Source organism: Mesocricetus auratus, unplaced genomic scaffold (assembly GCF_017639785.1).
Source record: "Mesocricetus auratus isolate SY011 unplaced genomic scaffold, BCM_Maur_2.0 Super-Scaffold_100006, whole genome shotgun sequence".
Taxonomy (NCBI): Eukaryota; Metazoa; Chordata; class Mammalia; order Rodentia; family Cricetidae; genus Mesocricetus; species Mesocricetus auratus.
In genome coordinates this window covers 43,790,093-43,811,947 of record NW_024429190.1, presented here as the reverse complement: position 1 = coordinate 43,811,947, position 21,855 = coordinate 43,790,093, and the positions used below count along the sequence as shown (strand labels likewise).

Sequence of the window (21,855 nt, the reverse complement as noted above, 5' to 3'; positions counted from 1 at the left end):
AATGACATTAGTTTTCTTAAGATTTGCTAAGTCAGAGATGACACAAACATCTTACAGTCTGGTTGAAAGATTCTGCTCCCCTGTGTCCTCAGAGCCTGTGGTCTGGGATTTATGGTCCTTCTGTTGCTCTCCTGATAGCCACATCTGGACACCACCAGAGAAGCCAGGTGCAGAGCACAAGATTGCAGCCAGGACAAAGGACCTTTCAAGAAAATTGACTTTAAAGTGTCTAAAAATATGATAACCAGATTGAATATGAATGGTAGGGAGGAGGGTCGTGGTGGTGGCAGCAGTAGCAGTAGTGGTGTGTGTGTGTGTGCACACACACATGTGCACACATGCATGGGGATGTCATTATGCATTATGTCTGAATGGCTTGATTCAGATTCTAAAAATGTTTCATGAAGACTCATATGTTTAAGGTTTGGCTGCCAGCTGAAAGGTTTATGATAAATGAATGGACCACATAAGCTTTGATTTAATCAATAGATTAATCCATGGAGTTCTTACGGCATGGATTATTACGTGTGCTCTAGTAGGAAGCAGATTTCTGGGGGATGCTCTTAATGGTTCCATTCCTGTTCAGTCCCTTCTTCCTACACATCCTGCCCACCAGGAGGTGAGCTGCTTTGCTCTACCATGGTTTCCACCATGTTTTGCTCGCCATGCATAGACCCAGCAGCAATGGAGTCATAGAACCACGCACGGAAGCGTCTCAAAGCCCAGACAGTCTTTCTTCCCTTAAGTCATTTTGCTCAGATATTTTGACAGAGAAACAGAAAGTGCCTAATACAGACCTGGCAGAAATATTGCAACAAAGAAAACCAATCAATATTTATTTTATTTTTAATTTATTTATTTAATTTTGGTTTTTCGAGACAGGGTTTCTCTGTATTGCTTTGGAGCCTGTCCTGGAACTCACTCTGTACACCAGGCTGACCTCGAACTCACAGAGATCTGCCTGCCTCTGCCTCCCGAGTGCTGGGATTAAAGGTGTGCACCACCAACGCCCAGCTCAATCAATATTTTTATATGAATATTAGGATTACTGAGTGAACCAAGGCACTATTACAAAATGAAGGGAAGGAATAGACATTAACATTTCCAAGGAAGGAAAAGTGGAATATAGTACCATAGAGATAAGGGGGGAAGCTAGAGAGGAGGAGCATTGAGGCAGGGCTGGGAGGGCAGGGAGGAGGGAATGTGGCAAGGACAACTAAATGTAAAGACCTTTTGAAAAACATATGGAAACATACTACTGTAGAAACTTCCTAAGATGTGTATGCATGTAAGAGAAGTTTAAATGGAGTTAACATATCATGGGGCAGGGGACCAATACCTCAACTAGACATCATATGCTACCAGGTAAAACCCCAGCACCTGGAGTGAATTATATCTTTTCAAGTTATTGGCCAAAGGGATCCCATAGACCCCACAAACATTACAGGCTATTGCTAATGCTATTGGTTATCCTCCACAACTCGGCAGTAAGACTCTATTGCTGAAGACTATGTGTACTTAAAGAGTATCGAGGGATCTAGTTGGTACTTAACTGGAAATGTCACTCCTACCAGCTAGTGTTGACATAACGAGTCTCGATGCTGTTCTTAAAATAAAGTATACGCTTGCAAATTCTATTCCTCTTTCTAAGGCTCAGGTCTTAAAATCCCCTAAGCAAGGATCCCCATGTATACGTCACCCATGGTATCCAGTCAGAAAACAAGTCAGTTGGTGCATAGAGCATTTTCACAGCATGACCTTTTGTATTGTAGTCCTTACTAAACAGTTGTTCTGCACAATTTAGGAGTGGGCAAGTGAGAACAAGGCATAGACTAAGCAGAAATGAACGGCTATGGGGCTGTATGGACCAAGCAGGGATACAATGGTTAGAAGTATTTGATACATTTTTATTTTTATTTTAATGGGCCAGGCGGATAACAATGGAAATGCTGACTAAGTGCATTGTCTAAGTAAAGGCATTCCCTTGCACATCCTCCATTTACACTCTAAAACAACTATTTTCTTTCTCCAGGATTATCCTAACAAAAGAGTTTATTCTTCAGCAAGAAGAATAGAAATGTGGATTGTGTAATAGTAAACACAGTGCTTATAGACATAATAAGTTACATTCTAGTCCTTGCAGAGACGAGAGTAAAGCAGAACCCCCAAATTTTCATAAACGTTTAGTTTATGCACATCTCTTGTGGTGTTTACTGTCTTCCAAACACAAGACTGCAACACAGCGTCTGGCATTCAATGAGATCAACTATCATTTAATAAGTAAACTAGCGAATGGGGTTCATAACCCTGGACACCACTGACATTCGTCCTTTTAGTTTTTGTTATTATGTTGTAGGTTTACATTTATTCTCACACACCGGTAAACATGGAAAATAGCTTCAAATCTGGATGAAACCAGACCCCCCCCTGCTTCTTAAGAACATTTACATGTCTTCCTTGTTTAGCAGACAGCTCAAAAGTGCTTGTTAGAGGGTGACTTTATTAGGCAAAGTGACTCAAAATGAAGAAGTCTCACTCAGTTCCGGGTACCTTTTTTTTTTTTTTAAGTCGGACCCAAACGGAAGTGAGTGTGAGGTGAATCTCAGGAACTTGAAGTAGAACAGAACAGAGATGAAACTTGAATCAGGAAGCAACATAATATCAAGCTACTGGATGGAAACACATTTGTGTCATGTGAGTAGCCATGACAGAAACCGCTTTCCTTAAGTTACTTGTGGCAATTGTGGTCACACTCATTTTAGTCCTGCCAGAATTTTTCAAGACACCAAAAGGTAAGTAAAAGATCGCAACGGAACTCTCCTTTCTTTAGAGCAAATTGTCAGCTAATGGTGACAGACAACTTCTTTTTGGGTGTATGCTGCGTGAGCTGAATGAAATTCAGTGTCTAAAATACCTTCAAGTAAAACGAGATCCCAATTTTAGTTGACCGTTATCCAGCACAGGGCCTTAGGACTTAGTTATGGTTACAAACTGAAAATGAAAAACATTTAAAATCTGTATTTAGATTCCAGGCACAGGACTGAAGGTAATACCATTACATGAGTTATTCTTTGAAACTGTTTCTTTCCTTTGGAATAGCTGTATGCCTGTTTTTACATTCTGGAACTATTTACTAAGGAAAATGACACCTATTTATTTTTAAGTGATTGAATTCATTGGATCACAAGTTGATGCAAATAATTTACTGGTGATTTTTGAAAAATAATTGTAATTTCAGTGTTTTCGGTATACAATAAAAACCAGATTGGTACAAATACAAGCACTTACTTGTGCATTTGTGAGCATCTAGAACCAGGCAAAACACCACTCTGAGAGCCCTTTAAAGAACTGTTACATGATTGTTGAAACTTCAGGGGAGAGGAGCAAATGACAAGGAATTTAAACTGTTTATCATTAAAATATTGGAAAATATGTTACTGTGGATGTTTAAGTGATAATTGTGCTCTTTAACATTTAATAAGAAGAAAAAGAAAATAGAAAACACCATTCTATTACTAAATAGAAATCATATAAATTTATTAAAACTAAAGGAAAACTTATATTTGATAGCTTGCTGCAATGAATATTTATTATTGCATATATGCAAAGCTAAGTATTCAGATAAAAATACTTTTGCTAATTATATTTGATGACATACTGCAATGATTATTTAATGTTGCATATTAAATGATGCTAAGTAGCCAGATAAAAATATTTTTGCTAAATAAGCACTGTAGCCACAATTTTAAAAATGATTGAATTTAAAATTTTTCTCTTTTAGTTTGGCGTTTTATATTACTCACATTAAGCAAGCATAGTGTATATTTTTGATGCTTATTTTTGCTGACTGAAAAATGTGTCCTAAGGAAAATAGAATGAAGAAAACCTATTTTTAAGATATTTTGGGCAGAGAACAAAAATACATTTAGAAGCTATCTAAGCCAGACCTTTTCTCTGTTTATATGCCTATTATTTTGAAAAATTAGTTTGAGTCTAATGAAAATCAGGTAATCAGCACACACGGTCTGCTAATTTGGTTAGTGCTCGGTGACAGGTGGTAACTCTAGGAGCTTGTCACCAGTTGTGGGGAGGAGGAAGACAGGCATTGTGCTTTTGACGTTTAGTTCCTGCTAAAGTGTGATGCCTGAAGTCCAGTACAGAGGAAGACATTCAGAGAGCAGCCAGAGGGACCACTAGCGGACCTTTAAATTTGTAAACAGAAGGAAGACTTTTTGTAAAATTCACGTCAGTTGAACTTCCTGGGCCTGTTAGCCAAGTGTCTGTTTTTTATGTTGACACCTGCCATTTCCTTGTCTGCCTTCCCAAACTGGCAAAAAGTACTTCTGTTTCCTGGTCTGAGAACAGCATGGTTCTCCAGATTCCTTAGGATGATGGAATTATTTGGATACTTTGTTTCTAAGGATCCTTACTGCAGATCAGTAAAAACAAAAATGTTTGTAAACCATTGTCTTCTGATGTCCTTCCTGCTGAAAGGAATTTTGCTCAAATCTACCACAAACAAAATGTTGATCCCTGGGTAAACTGCTTCTTCCGTGCCAAAGTGTAATATGCTTTATAATGGTCAATGGGTTATCAGGCTTATTGCTATAATCTAAACAGCTGCTTTATATTGATTAAACTAAGGAGATATGAACGTAATTATTTTGTTCCTTAATTTTGTTTTGTTTGGAATAGTATCTTTCTACGTAGTCTTGACTGTCCTGGAACTCACTGTGTAGACAAGGTTGACTTTGTACTCACAGAGATCCTTCTGTTTCTAGCTTCCAAGTGCTGGTTTTAAAGGCATGCACCACCACTCCCGATCATTGGTGTTAGTTTTTAATACCAACCTGAGTTATTTTATGAAATGAATTGAGTGGTCAGTCAGTGCATATCATAAAGAATTTGGTACAATTATTTAGATGATGAAGTGAGATTATTCTCAAAGAATAAAAACAAATCTTGAGATTCTCAAGGCTAGTCTTAGCCTGGTAGGTACCTGTGTCTTTTCTTATATTTTTGGTTGTGAGTCCAGCCTTCAATGACTGAGCCATCTCTCCAGCCTTACTTGTGTCTTTTCTACATATTGTATTGCTCTACTCACTTTAATTTCTAGAATCAATGTTGTAAAATGGCTTAACTTATGAACTGATCACTGATACCCTGCCTTTACCATGTCACATGAGCTCAGAAGGAATCTCAGGGTGGAACACTGTATACATAACATTTAATATATTTGATTTCAAAACAATAAACTCTCTAAAACCTCAAGTTGAAAATTCGGCACCATATCTAATCATATGTCGTCAAGAATGCATGCAAGTATTGGAATAATCCTTAGTAGAAATCTTCAATGATTGAATGACACATTGCTGGTTATTTGGTCTAATTTTAAGAAAGGAGAGTTTCTTAAATATTGCTTGCCTCTTAACGCTCCCTGCATTGGCAAGATAACCTATTTTCCAGCATTGTTCTGGAACCCCCAGTTAGTTTAAAAGGCAGCCAGTGCGAAGCAGTTGAAGAACAGTTTGATCCACTTAAAGCCCATGTGGAGGATGGAGATGCAGTTAGGATGAGTATATTTGATCCCAGGTTGCTCCCAACTACATCATCACAGACCTGCTTCTGATGGGTGTAACATTTAAGAGGGAGTCTGGGGGAGGGAGCTGAAGAAATGGCTCAATGCTTAAAAGCTTGAGTACCTGGATTCTATTCTCAGCACCCACATAGTGGCTCACAACAGTCCCAGGGGGATCCTACACCGTCTTCTGGACTCCAGAGCCACCAAGCATGCTCATGGTACACAAACACACATACATATAAAATTTGAAATGGACACTTGGTTAACCCTTAGGTCGACCCCAATGATCTTTAATTGATTCTTTCACTTATCCACAGTGTCTTCTGTGCTGGGAAGGCAAGGTTACCTAAAGGAAAGGCGGACTCTTAAGGAGTCTTCAGTCACAAAAGAACCAGTTGTCAAGCAATTAAGTACAACCCCATAAAGAGTAAAACAGGCTGTAAAAGGGTGTTATGGGAACATTAACGTTGTTTCCATGCCTATGCTGGGAAGAGGTGTCTTCTGTTTCCAGTTTCCAAGAAAAATAATAACTTGGCAGAGTTCAAATAATCCCCCACTATTCTTCGCACCTGCAGAAGCACTTTCAAAACCACATCATGATTCTTATTGATTTTCAAATAAAATGTTCTCCTATCAGTATCTCGAAACTTTATAAGAGCCGACACAGCGGGGCATACCGAGATTTGCAGAAGCAGGGCAGGGACAGTGTGCATGAGAATGCTGCTCGCCTAATTGCAGCCAGCTGTTTTGATGTTGCTTCGGCAGTCAAACTCACATGGAACGTTCATTAGCTTTCATTTCTCCTCCGTGTTCCACTTTCTGGTGGAAATGGTAATATAATGAACAGTGAAACTGAGGAAAACCAAGAATGAAGGACCTTTACTTGTGAGTTATAGGACAAACCCTTAGGTCCATAGCACGCCTTACTATATTTATGTCTCTATTATTAAAGGCAGTGTATTGAGGGGGCCATAATAAATGAAATGCCATCCTTGCTCTCAAACTGGGCACATAATTTTCTTTCTATTGACTCTTTCATAAAAATTGAATAAGTTATGCCCAGTAAGGTTTAGGACATGTGCCTACTTAAATTTTGAGCTGACAAAGGTTTCCTCGTGGTGCTGAGGATACTCTCAAATCTTAGACCCAAATGATTCTCCCCCTTCAGCCTCCCAAGAGTTTGGACTACCGGTGTTCACTATTGCATCTGGCTCATATATAAATTGTGTGTGTGTGTGTGTGTGTGTGTGTGTGTGTGTGTGTGTGTGTAGCGTCTGTGGAAGCAAGAGGTCAATGCCAGACATCCTCTCAACTATTTCAGACAGGGCCTGTCACTGAACCTGAGCTTATGAATTGACTTGACTGGTTTTCTAGTAACCTCTAGGGATACTGTTTCCAACCACCAATCCTAGGGCTACAGATGTGTAGCACTGTGCCTGGTTTTTCTGAGTGTGTGTACCCAAAGTCAGGTCCTCATGTTTGTATGGAAGGTACTTTAATGACTGAGTCATCTCTCTAGACCTTTGCCTCAAAATTCGTGAGCATTTTAACAAATATGTTCATTTACATATACCAGGTGTCAGGTTAAATATTTTTACATATAGCTCATTTTTAGCTGATTCAATATTTCAACTCCATGACTGGGAATATAGTTTAGTGGTAAAACATGTGTTTGGCATGTATGAAGCTCTAGGTTTTCTTTTCTTTCTTTTTTTTTTTTTGGTTTTTCGAGACAGGGTTTCTCTGTATTGTTTTGGAGGCTGTCGGTACAGCCTGGCCTCGAACTCACAGAGATCCGCCTGCCTCTGCCTCCCGAGTGCTGGGATTAAAGGCGTGCACCACCACTGCTCGGCACTAGGTTTTATTTTCCTTAAACATAAGTGCACACACTCAGACAGACACACAGACACAGACATGCACACAGTCACACAGACAGACACACACACACCCAGACACACAGACACACACACACACACACAGACAGACACACAGACATACAGACACACACACACACACACACAGACAGACAGACAGACAGACACACATATACACACATATACACACAGACACACACAGAGACAGACAGACACACAGACAGACATACACACAGACAGACAGACAGACACACACACACACATCTCGGCCATGGTGAAGTACTATTCTCAAGACACACTAGTCTGAAAGTCTCCATAAAGAAGGACAAAGATCGGATGGGTAAATTAATTTTGTTCCAATATTACTGGATTTTCTGAATCATTGTAGTTTTGAGACGCTACCAGAAGACACGCTGCTATGCATTTTAAGCAACATATGCTAACAAACGTGCTGAAGTCAACTGTGTCCATCGTTTCTGAAACCTGGCTTTATTGGCTGAGCCATGAAGTTGTGACACCAGCAGCCCTTGCTTGGATGCTTCTAGCCATCTGTCTCATGCCCTGGGGGCTGAGTGGCAAGTGCTTTCTTGGTAGACCTATTTTTGTTGAAAATCATGGCATGTTCTTTTAAAATCATTTTTACTCGTACCCACAATCACTGTACTTTGCTCACGTCTCTTCCCACCCCATTCTTGTCCTTCCCTCTCAATGCCACTTCTTCCCCTCGGCCACCCTGTAGACTCCGGCCTGCCCACCACAGCTCCCTTTGTTCCGTACAGATGCATATTAGACTCGAGAGTCTCTATGATGGAAAGTGGGTATTTGTCCTACAGAGAGTGTGTTAATTTGCTTAACATGATTTCTTTTTTAAATTAACAAAATTTATTTATTCTATGTGTTTTCCACATCATGTATCTTGATCCCACTCATTCCCCATCCCTTTGAATCTGCCCTTCACCCCTGCATACCCAGCCCCCCCAATAAAACAGAATTCAAGAGAAAAAAACTGAAGAAAATAAAAGGAGAAAAATTTTTAAGAAAAAAAGGGGGCGGGGAAGGAATTAAAAGTCTCATCGTGGAAGCTGCAGTGAGACTCAACAAGTCACACCATATACTCCTTGGTCCATACATCTGTACTTGCAAGTGTTCATTGCAAAGAGTCATTGGTCTGGTTCGAGGCCCCTGTTTTCCACTACACATTCGATGCTGGGGCCCCCTAGGACTCTTTCTGGACATCCCACTGGTGACCTGTGTTGTGAAGATCCTACAGCTTTGGGTCAGGTCCATTCACATGCTCCAGCAGACCATAGATGGAGTGAATGTTGGGGCAGGCCAAGTCATAACCCTGGGCAGCTGTAGGATTGGTTTGCCAGGTGGGACCTGAGGGCAGCTGTCCCATGTTCACCATTTCGAGAGTGGCTCACCCACACCTCCACTAACAGAGGTGGATCTGTTGTGCTGCCCTGGCAGACTGCAGCACATGCTCTCCCAAGTGTGGCTGCTGGTGGGAATCGGGGATGGCTCTCCCACTCTTATGACCACAGGGTCAGCTCTCACATCTGCCCAAGGCATTGGTGTGTGTGTGTGTGTGTGTGTGTGTGTGTGTGTGTGTGTCTGTGTGTGTGTGTTTGGTTAACATGATTTCTAATTCCATCCGTTTCCTTGGGAATGACATAAGTGCATTCTTCTTTACAGATAAAGAGACCTCTGGTGTGTGTGTGTGTGTGTGTGTGTGTGTGTGTGTGTGTGTGTTTATCAGGTTTGCTTTACCATTTTTCTGATGGGGGATATCTAGACTGGTTATTATGATTAGTGCATCAGTAAATATGGATGCACAGATATCTTTGTGGTATGTTGTTCATTCCTTCAGATATAATTCCAGAACTGGTAGAGCTGGGTCATATAGTGCAGTCTTTTGACTGTGTGTGTGTTTGTGTGTTGGTGGTGATGGTAGTAGTGGGACATGTGTGTACCATGATGCCCATGTGGAGGTCAGAGGACAACTTTGAGAGTCAGCCCTCACCTCCTACCTTGTGTGAAACAGTCTGTCTTGTTTTGACGATGTAGGGAAAAGGGTCCAGCCAAAGAAACACACCTTGAGCAGAGCCAAAGAAAACACACTTTGGCCCTGCAACCAGAACCAAAGAAATGGACCCTGACCCTGAAACCAGTGCCAAAGAAACACTTTGTTCCTGCAATCAGAGCCAGTGAAAGAAATACACCCTGGCACTAAAACTAGAGCCAAAAGGCTAAAAAGGACCAGTGACAGAAATACACTTTAGAGCCAAATCTGATCCTAACCCTGTGCAGAAAACTAACCAATCCCTGAACAGGAGATCTAGCCATCCTAAACTCAGGGATTGAAATCTGACCAATCACCACCCTGGAATACTCTGCCCCCTAAGAAGCCCTATATAAACCCTGTGTCTGTTCAACTTGTAGCTGTTCATGCTATCCTGCTTTTCTCTGCCAATCTAGCAGAGGCAGCCACTCTCCTGGATTCTTTTCTCCCAATAAATCTCTTGAATGAGGTTTGCGTGAGACCTTTTGCCAGAGCAGAGACGACCCTGGGTAGAACAGAGCAGAGCAGGACTGTAACATTTTTGGCAGAGCAGAGACTCTCCTGGGAGCAGAGCTGAACTGTAACAACTTCCCCTGGGGAAACCCTCTCCTGTTGGAGCAAAACTGCTACTTGGGGAAATATCCCTAGCTGGGAAACCCTCCCCTGCTGCAGCAGAGCTGATAAACTAGGGAAGCCTTTCCCTGAAGTAAGGCTGTGAGCTGCTACGTTTACTGTGACCTGTGGTATTCCTTGGCTCCTGAGCGCCAGAATACCTTTCTATCCAAACTGTAACACTCAGTATTCTTTGGCTCCCGAGTGCCATAATCCATTCCTTTCCATCTCAATCTGTCAAAATGCTTACAGATGATGCACAGCTTCTTCCAGATTAGCTGGCCCATGAGCAGAAGGGGAATTCTGGCTTGATCTCCTATCTTGTCAGGAATGCTGGGATTCCAGACAAGCACCACCATGCCTGGCTTTTACATGGGTTCAAGGAATTTGGAGTGAAGTTGTCAGTCTTGTTTTGCAAATACTTTCACCTACCGAGTCATCTCCCAAGCTCTATTTTTAGTTTCTTGAGAAACTGCCATACAAATTTCCCAAGTGGCTGCACCAGTTTATACTCTCACGAGCTGTGCATAAGGATTCCTCTGTCACGACATCCTCCCCAGTATTTGTCACCATTCGTTTTCTTGGTGGTGGGTAAGCCATTCTGACTGTGCTGATGTAGAATCTTCACACAGCTTAGTCTGTATTTCATGACGGCTGAGGATGTAGAACACACGCATTTGTTGATCATTTGATACTCTTCTTTTTGGAGCTCTCTATCCAATACATTTATCTGTTTACTGACTGGATTTGTGTGTGTGTGTGTGTGTGTGTGTGTGTGTGTGTGTGTAGCTCTTTATAGATTCTATATGTTTATACTCATGTCAGCTTTATAGTTGATGACAATTTTCTCCTGTTCTGTAGATTGTGTTCATTCTACTTTGCACAAGCTTTTCCTCTTCATGCAATCAGGATGCCCATGTGTCTGGCTTCTAGTTAGTGTTCTCTTTTGAGTTATAGACTGCCTATTTCTCCCACATTTTTAGGAGACAGAAAGGGGGCAAGTTATCTCTCTGGTCTCTTTTTGTAGGACGCAAATCCTACACTTCAGAATTCTGCTTTCATGAATTAATTACCCACACAGACCCCACGTCTAAATATTATCATATTGGGACTAGAGTTCAGCATACAAGTTTTAAGGGGATACAGAAGGTACATTGTATTGGGTTTATTTAATTTTATATGATGGTGCTAAATATTGTTCCTGAAGTGATATCAGTAATGTTTCTAGTAGCAAAAATATTGTTTACTGGGCTTTCATTAGGTATTATTAAGCTACAGGTAGAATACATATACTCTGATATTTATCCATGTTTCTTACAAAGGTTACCAACAATTTGTTAACTGAAAAATAACTAAGGTATTACAGAAATAATGCTCAACCTGCTTTGGATGAAGTAAGGAAAACACTTTATTAAGAGTCTATACACAGCTGGCCATAATATGGATATCCAGGTCCATTATGTGTGAGGTATAAAAAGTCCAATACAAGAAGTGAGTTGAAGGCCTTTTGGATCAATGGCACCATTCCAGCAGAGGCAAATACTTATATCTGTGGTGGAAAACAAATTCTTCAAACCAGTCCTCATATAATTCCCAAATAAAATACCAAAGAGAATGAGCTATTCACCAAAAAAAATCATAAAGTACATGCAGACTCAACAAACAAGAATCAACAGAAACAACAGACAGTAAAGTCAGATCTTAAAGAATGACAATATTAGGATTATGAAATATAGCATAAGATAAATACTTAGTTGTTTCAGTAGATAAGAGAAGCCATCAAAAATATGAATAATAGAAGAATACACTTTGAAGAATACACTTGAACCTGTATCTCACATCACATATGTAACAAACTCAAAACAGATTAAAAACATTGTAAAAAAAGAACAACAAAAAATGTTGTAACACCCAAGACTGTCGAACTGTTAGAAAAGATTTCTTAATTTGATTGGTCCCTGCTATGACTTTTAGAAATGTCCTGGAAAGCACAGGGAACAAATATTTTAAGATAGACAAGTCAAGTTGCATCAAACTAAAAAAAAATCTAAACAGTTGGCAATCAACACAGCTAAGGACAAGAGAACACATTTATAAGATATAATGTGACAGGTTGAACTATCACATTGCAACCATGATTAACACGTAACTTTCCATCTGGCCAAAACATCCTGTCTTGGTCCATCCCATAAGAGCCCCTCCATGACCACTGTGGTGCATTTTTCTAAATCTCATGTAAGTGGAATCATGGGGTGCACAGTTGCTTGTGTGGCTTATTCAAATTTGGCAAAACACCATTGTGATTCATCCACGTTGTTCCTGGTAGTTTCTTCCCTTTGTCACTGAGTGACATTCCATCATACGTCAGGGGTTCTTTTTAGACTCACTATTTGCTGGAAATGTGGATTGTTTTCCGTTCTTGGCTCTTACAGCATTTAGTAGCTACCATAAGACTCATGTGCAGGTGAAGTAGAAGCATCCTACCGTGTGGCTATGTTTTTATTTGTGTGCGTAACTTCCTAGGAGTGAAACTTGGGGTCCACATGTTAAGTATATATTTAACTTATAAGAAAATGAAAATCTGTTCCCCAGTGTAGTTGCGCTAATTTGCATTCCTATCGGTAACATATGAAAGTTACACTTCATGGCAGCATTATTTCGAACAGCCGAAAATGGAAACAACCCAAATGTTCACTGTCAAAAAGATGGATGAATTATGTAATATGTTCATTCATAAGAGACAATAAATGAACTACGGCTATGTAAAACTGACATGACTAAAACATACTAAGAAAAAAAATCAAACCACAGAAGAGTACATAGTGTAATGCTTCCAAATATGCTATGGGACAAGGAGTAGTGAGAACGCCCTGAAGGTGTTAGCAACAGCCTGTATCTTCATTTGAGGATAGTGATACTAATATTTATTTATTTTCATTCTTTTTTTTCTTTTTAGAGACGGGGTTTCTTTGTGTAGCCCTGGTTGTCCTGGAACTCACTCTGTAGACCAGGCTGGCCTAGAACTCAGCGATCCCCCTGACTCTGCCTCCCGAGTGCTGGGATTAAAGGAGTGAAGCACCACTGCTTGTGGCACCACTGCTTGGTGTTATTTCCGGTCTTTAATGAAAGCGTCTTTCATGAAACATCTTGTACAAGCATGCTTGTGGTGTGTTCTTAGAGTAAAAGTTAAGGGAGGAAAATGCAATTCTTCAGTGTTCTGGTTGGCTTGTCTTTGAAAAGGAGGAAATAATTGGCCTGGACCTTTGTCCTTTCTGTCATGCGTTTTCCTAACTCTATTTAGTATTCTGCATACTTTCTCAAAGAAGGTGTCGACAGGGTACTGAAGTAATTCTGGGATGCATTTGTGTCTCTCAGAGTGGGCAGACATCCGACTCCAGGAAAATTAATGGAGGTAGTTAAGTTCATAAACCCTTGTTTGTGGAAATGAGAATATGGCCCAGCTGGAGACAAAAGTGTTCGGGGAGAATGACTTATTTGGTAAAATTTTATCGAGAAAGTCTGTGTCCTTTATGTATTCCTTTTCCAATAGAAGTATTTAAAACTGAGGTTTAAAAATCTCATGAAGTCCAAATATAAAAGGCATATCATCGACCCTAGGGAGCCCTGCTGACTGCTTATTGAATAAGAGGGCTGCAATATTGACAGCAAAAATTCCTCACTCTCCTTTCCAGGTCATGTCATAGCAATATAAATTCAAGAGGCTGAAAATCTCACAAGATCAAAGTACCAGTGAGCAAGATGGAAAGGAGGCAGGAAATATGTTTTTCATGTGCTTTAGTAATATTGAGAAAACTATGAATGAGAGCCCTCCATCAGAGGGTACATTCCTGTCTTCCTCCTTTGACGTTGTTACTGAAGGCAATATAATGTCACAGTTACAAACTCATTACAGTTTTTATTATAAGTATATTACACAAGATAAACTTGATGTGAATGCAATTTGTCTCCTCCAAGAAAAATCTTTGTTAACAACTCAGTTTCAAAATTTCTTCACAGTTGGAAATTACATGTGAATTATGAGGGAAGAGTTTCAAATATAGAGGACTAGGATGTGAGCATCTAATTTATTAAATCATATTAAAAATCACTAGTAATAAAATGCATATGGCATTACTATTAAAATATAAGCTTCACTAATTGAAAATGTCCTTAATATCAGTCACTGGTTCCTTTAAGTCTGCGGCAAGGTGCTGAGTTAGAAGCAATCGCTTTAAAAAGTGTAGTAGTTGTTCTGTTGTGCTCTCTGTTACTTAGAAACCTAAACTACATTTTAGAGAGGTGAAGAAGACGAAGGAAGGTGGGATTGGCCATGTCAGTTATTTCAGTATAAAAAATAGTAAAAGATGTCTTACCTATTCCTTACCTGATCATCACTGTTAAATGATCATTCTCAGTTACACCACAGATAAGCCCTACCCCAGGCAAAGGATGCATTGCATTAGTGTCTTGCCTGCATGTGTGTCTGTGTGAGGGTGTCAGATCCCCTGGAGCTGCAGACAGTTGTGAGCTGCCATGTGGGTGCCTGGCCCCTCCACATTTTAAAGTTTTTAATCTGGAACACAGGGTTACATTTAAAATTTTGAAATTTTTACTTTATGTGTACGGATATTTTGCCTTCATGTATGTATGTGTACCAAATGCAAGTCTGGTGTCCCGAGGCCAAAAGAGGGAGTCAGGGTCCCTGGAACTGGAATTACAGATGGTTGTGAGTCACCATGTGGATGCTGAGAATTGAACCTGGGTCCTTTGGAAGAACAGTTAGCTCTTTAACTTAGCTCTTAACAACTGAAGCACCTCTCCAGCCCAAAAGGCCTGCATTTAAACAACACACTGTGGTGAGGAAGTGTGTCCTAACAGAATCGCACAACAGAGAACTGCTTACTTAAGGCTGGGAATAAGACATTCTCAACAGTTCTCACCCTGCGGGTCATGATCCCTCTGCGGCTCCAATGACCCTTTAACAGTGGTCACGTAGGACTATCAGAAGACACAGATGTTTACAGTTATGAAATAGCAACAAAAGTAATTTTTTATGGTTGGGGGTCACTACAACATTAGGCATTGTATTAAAGGGTCATAGCATTAGGAAGGTTGGAACTGCTGCTCTAAAGACTTTCTTGGGGGCCAAATAATAGACAATAAATGCAAAATGTATATATGTATATATAGATTCTGTCAGTTCATATGTATATATATATAATCATTCTATCAGTTCTGTAAATGTGACTATGTACATACACATATATATATATATCAGTTCATATTATGTATAAATGGAAGAAGGAAACTTGCTGTCACTCTCACCGGCAAGTTTATTCCTTCACTGGCATTAGAACGGGGTGTGTGTGTGTGTGTGTGTGTGTGTGTGTGTGTGTGTGTGCGTGTGTATGTGTGTGACATTCTATCAGTTTTGTTTTTCTAGAAAACCCTGACTGACACACAGAGTCAAAGGGAACGTTGACAGAGTTAGGAGAGAAGAAAGCAGGGATACAGAGGAGAAATTTCTGTGACTACAAAGACAATGGTGGGCCAGCCATAAGCCAAGGCATGCAGGCAGCTGTCAAAAGCCGAGGAATGCAGGCAACTACCAGAAGTAGAAGAGACTCAAGAAGGCTCTTCTAGAATCTTCAAAGCTTGTAGATTTCAGGATTCTGACTATTGACAGTAACATTGAACTTCTGGCCTTCCAGACCAGGAGTTTTTCTTGTTTTCAATGGCCAGGGTTGTGGTACTTTGCTCTAATGACTTAGGAAACAAACACAGAACCACTGTCCAGGTTTTGCAATTCTTTCTTCAGTCCCATGCAAATGACTATTTTAAGATGGATAGATTCAGAAAAACTTAAGATTTATCTGTTAAAGTTCAGTTCCCAGTGCCAATGTCAGGCAGCGCTGACTGTTCCAGGGGTTCCTATACATTATTCTGGCCTCCACAGACACATACATGACATACACCACACACACAGACACACAGACACAGATACACATAGACACACACAGACATACAGACACAGACACACACACACACACTTAAAGATTTCGCAGAGCAGAGGATTGCTAAACTGTTAGTGTTTCCTGTCACTTCCCTACATGGATATTTGTTCTCTAAATCAACAAGCTGAAAAACAAAATGCTTCAATGGAGTAGATATTAATTCATGTAAGAACAAAACATCATCACAGACAGGTCATCATATGCCTGAACAAAGAAAAACTTACTTTGTGTTTATTTAAATGTCAAAGCCTCAAAATTCACAACTAAACAAAGCTTTTTTGGTTCTGTTTTGCTTTTTCTTTGCAGAAAGAACGCAAGAGCTTGCCTGCCGGGAAGTGTGTTTACTACCCAACCTCACATATCTTCCCTTCTTCAATTTCTCTTCTGTGGCTTTTCTGCAATCGGCAGAGGAAACACAGACCGTTATGGGACTCTTTCCAAATTATTCCAGTTTCCAAAGCTTCAGTGAGATTTGCCAAGGCATCACAAGTGGATTTCCGATGTGTTCCTTGTGTTTGGTTTGTGAATCCAAAGGAGACGTGGATCTCATTTCTCAGGAGCAAACATTGAAAGGTAAACACAAAAGAATAGAGTAACATTTGCCAAGCCTAAATTAAGTCATTCTGAAAAAGAGCATCCCAGGGCTGGAGGGCTAGCTCAGTTGGTAAAGCACTTCTCGCCATACCATGCAAAGATCTGAGTTTGAACACCAGAACCCACAGAAAGAGTGGGCATGAGGCTGGGAGGTGGTGGCACACACCTTTAACCCCAGCACTCTGGAGGCAGAGGCAGACGCAGGTGGATCTCCACAAGTTTGAGGCTAGCCTGGTCTATGCAGTGAGTTCTAGGACAGCCAGGGATACACAGAAAAACCCTGTCTCCAAAGCCCGAAAAAGAAAAAAACAAAACAAATCAACAACAAAAGTGGGCTCAGAGGCTGGAGAGAGGCTCAGGAGTTGAGGCCTTTCGGAGGACCAACATCCACATGGAACATCTTGCAACTACCTGTAACTCTGGCTCTGGGGGAATCTGATACACCCTTCTGGCTTCTGAGGAACTGCACTTATGTGTACATATGTGCACAGAGGTGCATAATAAATATTAAAGAAATATTAAAGAAAAATAAAGAAAATGCAGGCATGTTGGAGATCCTGCTTCTAATTCCAGAGTTGCCGAGGAAGGAGGCAGAGACAGGCAGACCTCTGGAAGCTCACTGGCCAGACAGCCAAGTGTGCTTGGTGAAGTTCTAGGTCATTGAAACACTCAGACAGAAGGCAAAAGACACCCGAGGAACGACATCCAAGGTTGTCTGTTGACTTTCACAACCGTGGGCATGCTTGGATATACTGTGCCTCCCCCTCCCCCCACACCCTGCAAGCATTCGTTTTAATGCCTAGTGTCACTGCAACACTCAGTGATGCAGCTTTTGATGAGAGATTTCACAGGGCTTTGTGATGTTGATCAATTTTAGTTTTATTTGTTGAAGACAAAATACTTGCTCATAAAATCCGTCAGAGCGCCAGTGTAATTCACACGCACTTGTTAACTAAGAGGGTTACCTGGGTGTTCTTTTCGAAGGTAGTGATTGTTTAAAAAGCAATTCTAAGTGAGTACCTAAGTGTCCATCCACTGAGGATGAGCTATCGTTCTGTCTGGCTCTTCAGGGGCCTTCTTGAGGGCCATGTCTACGTTTACTATCCATTTCTCCTTTCTGCATCGTGCCCGAGTAAATCATGAGAGATACTCAGTGAATATTTGTTGAATGAATGAAGGAGCAAACAAAAGGAATAGCTGTATACTCTCTGCAGTGCCTAATGGAGCATTGCAGGTCAACATAGCTTCCACTACCAAATTTATATAAACCTAGTCATGTGTGAACAGGGAACTCAACTAAACAATGACCCAGGTCAGGTTGGCCTGTGGCCATGTCTGTGTACCACTGTGGGCGGTACAACCCCTACTTGGGTAACTGAGCAAGCCATGGGTATCCAGCCAGTAAGCAATATTCCTCCATGGTCTCTGCTTCAGCGTTTGGCTCCAGGTCCTGGCTTTGAGCTCCAGCCTTGGCTTCCCTTGGTGACAGACTGTAATCTGTAAGTTAAGTCAACCCAAGTATAACTGGAGTTTTTCTTGTCCTGCCAGGTCCCACTGCCCTTTCAGCCCCAAATAAGCACACAGACGCTATATTAATTATAAAACTGTTGGTCAATGGCTAGGGCTTCTTACTGGCTAGCTCTGTGTTAACTATTTTTGGCTGTGAGCCTAGCCTTTAATGGCTCAGCCATATCTCCAGCTGGCTCTGTGTTAATTGTTAACCCATTTCTATTAATCTATGTATTTCCACATGGTCTTGACTTACTGGAGAATGCCAAGACCTGTTATTCCTTTGTGGTCTACATGGCATCTCTTCTTTTTTGTGCTTCTCCCTGCCTACCTCTCCCAGAATTCTCCTCGTCTCCTAGTTCCGCCTATCTTCCTGCCTCTATTGGCCAGTGTTTTATTCATTGACCAATAAGAGAAACACATATACAGAAGGACATCCCACATCACCAAGTTGCTTTAGGTCATGGAGTTTAATCACAGCAACAGAAAACAAAAAGAACATATATATAAATATATGATACAGTTAATTGAACTGAATCACACTGATCACTAGAAACAAACAATTTATTCACAATTGTAAAATATGCTGGTGTCTTCAAACCTCAATATTGGACCACCGCCACCACCATCATCATCATCTCCAATTCAGCAGAAGTGCTCCTGTGTCAGTAGTTACTGAACTTTTTTCCGTTCTTTAAGAATAGTAACAAAATTTCCTGGCCTCAGCTTTGGGCAAAATTTGTATTTCTGTAATCTTATAATCATCCTAAGATTGTGCCCAGAATCTACAGAAAACAAGTTGGGGCAATACCTCTACAATGATGGAAGAATAGGAAACATTTTAAAAGCAGGTGGCTGGTAGACATCACTGCTCTGCTGCCTCAGACGTAAGTGAGTAGGGTTTTTAAGTATGTCACAGTCACTCTGACTGAGTAACAAATAACCCCATGGACAGTGGCTTAAAATGCAGGAGTCCCCTTTTCCTTTCTCTCTTCTTTTCCCTTCCTCTTTCTCTGCCATTCTTCATCTCTGTTCTCTCTCCCCTCTCCTGCCCCATCTCTCCCTTCTTCCCTCAAGTTCCCTCTGGATCAGATATTGGGAATGGGTACAGATGGATTTCTCAGACTTGAGGTGTTTCATACTGCTGCAGTTGGTGACTAGATGCAACAACCCAGGGGACCCAGGGCAACTGGGGACAGCTGAGGTCTCTTTTCACACAGTCACCTGGAGAATGAAGATCTTTTTTGTTTTTCTTTTTCTTTCCTTCTGTTTTGGATTTTTGAGACAGGGTTTCTCTGTACCTTTGGAGGTTGTCCTGGTACTCTCTCTGTAGACCATGCTGGCCTCAAACTCACAGAGATCTGCCTGCCTCTGCTTCCTGAGTGCTGGGATCAAAGGTGTGTGCCACCAACGCCTGGAGATCTTTTTCTTTTTAAAACATATATATTTTTATTTTTGTGTTGTAAGAGTTTTGCTTTTATCTGTGCATATGTGCATGCAGTGCTCACCAAGGTCAGAAGAGGGCATTGGATTCCCCTGGGACTAGAGGGGGTGAGCTGCCATGTGGGTGCTGGGAATTGAACCTGGGTCCTCTGGAAGAGCAGTCAGTGCTGTTAGCTGCTGAGCCTTCTCTCCAGACTCCACTTTTCCTTTTTGTCTCAGGGGACATTCAGGTGATTTCCCTATTTGAGTTATTGTGGCTGTGGGAATACAAATATGTCCTCATGATCCCAATTTCAGCTCTTTTGGATACATGACAGAAAGTGAGCTCGCTGGAGTGAATGGGGTTTACATTGTTATCTTTTGGAGGAACTTATTTACTATTTCTCATATCTGACTGTGGTGCTAACTTGTGTTTCTATGGTGATGAGTGATGTTGAACATGTTTCCATATACCTATTGGCCATCTGTATATCTTTTATGGATGTAGATCTTTAAACAGATACAAATATCTGTTCAAGTTCTGTGCACAGGTGTGCTTGTTTTGACGCATGGTTTTCTTATGCTACATAAGCTGGACTTGAACTCCTTGTATCCAATGGTCCTCCTGCCTCAGCCTCCAGAGTAGCTGAGACATCAGGTATTACTACTCTATCTGACATCTGCCCGTTTTAAAACTGGTTGTCTGTTTTTCTCATTGTTCCTCCTTCCTTGACAGGAATTCCTTACATATCCTGGATATTAACTTTTCTCAGTTATAGTCTGTGGATATTTTCTCCCATTCTGCGGACTGCCTTTTCACCCTGTTGATTGTTTCTTTTAGATTGCCTGTCCATTTGCATTCATCTAGGACTTCCTTGCAGCAAGGCAGCCATAAATCAGCCTTTTCATAGTGACTCAAGACTCTGGTCTTTGCATTCCAGAGGACAAAGTGGACTTGCGCCACCTTTTCCTGCTTGGTCATGTAATGTTATTTCTTCCTCATTTGACTATGTTAGAATTGGGTCTGGGGTCTTGAGAAAATGACCACACAATCCAAAGTATTTCAGGAAGACAAAAAGGTTTTCTTCTGCAGGGTGGCATGCTTTCATCCCTAAACAAGCAAGCAAGCATGCCCTGCAGGTATCCCACTGAACTTTTGTGTCTAACTCCAAGGGTCCTGTGCCTCACTCTGAGTGGCCAGAACTCAGCCTCACATTGTTATGCTTCTGGCTAACGTAGGCAATGCAGCTGGTAAACCGAGAACAGGATGCAACACTGAGCACATGCTTTGATCTTAGCAAACTGCTGCCTGGGGACAGGTGGTGTCTTTACAAAGTTCTTTAAAGACAAGCTAATGGCGTCTCAGTTAAACCTTTGATATAAATGATAATGTATTTCGTTTACATCCCCACAACTTAGAAGCCAATCTAACTCTTCAGGACTCTATGGGGAGGGAATTAAGCTCCCCCTGTTTGTGTGGTTGGTAAAAATTTTGGGATAACTGAATTGTGTCCTCTCAAATTTTAATGTATTGAAGTATTAGCCATCAACACATAAGAATGTGATGCTATGTGGAATAAGATCGTGATAGATATAAGGCTAAGATGAGATCACCAGCCTGGAACCTGATCTAGTGTGACTGATGTCCTTGTGAAAAGGAGACACGTGGGTTAGTTGGCACTCATCCTTTAAGTACTTTCCAGGCATGAGGATCCGAGTTAGATCCCAGAATCAGAGAGAAAAGTTGTGTGTGTGACACACCCCTGCAATCCCAGCAATGGGCAGGTGGAGAGAGGAGGATCCCTGGGTTTGATGACCAGCCAGTTTAGCCAATCAGCAAGCCCCATGTCCCAATAAGAAACAATGTCTCATCAGAACAAAGTTCTACGGAAGAGCACTGCATGTGCTCCCTCTACATGTGCATGCACACGTGCACTCATGACCACATGCATCAGTTTACCTGTGCACATGCCATGCAGATTTGTGGACACAGAGAGGCACACACACAGAAAGTACCATGTGAGGATGAAGGAGGAGACCAAGGCTGTGCCTCTGTGAGCCAATGAAAGCCAGGGATTGTCAGCAGCCACCAGAAGAGAGGAACAAAAGTAGATCATTCTCCACAGTCCTGCAGGGCCCAAGCCTGCCTGCACTTTCATATTTTACTTCCAGCCTTTAGAACTCTGA

At 41.2% G+C, this 21,855-nt stretch overlaps 1 protein-coding gene across 1 annotated transcript in view; it reads left to right on the top strand.

Annotated features, from left to right (window-relative positions):
* Positions 1 to 2,606: 2,606 nt before the first annotated feature.
* Tmem156 (transmembrane protein 156) overlaps positions 2,607 to 21,855 on the top strand; it is a 35,835-nt gene continuing 16,586 nt past the window's right edge. The window contains exons 1-2 of the mRNA XM_021229703.2: positions 2,607 to 2,792; positions 16,450 to 16,716. Coding sequence (XP_021085362.1) covers positions 2,705 to 2,792; positions 16,450 to 16,716 — 355 coding nt within the window. The 5' untranslated portion in view covers positions 2,607 to 2,704. The remainder of the gene's footprint in view (positions 2,793 to 16,449; positions 16,717 to 21,855) is intronic.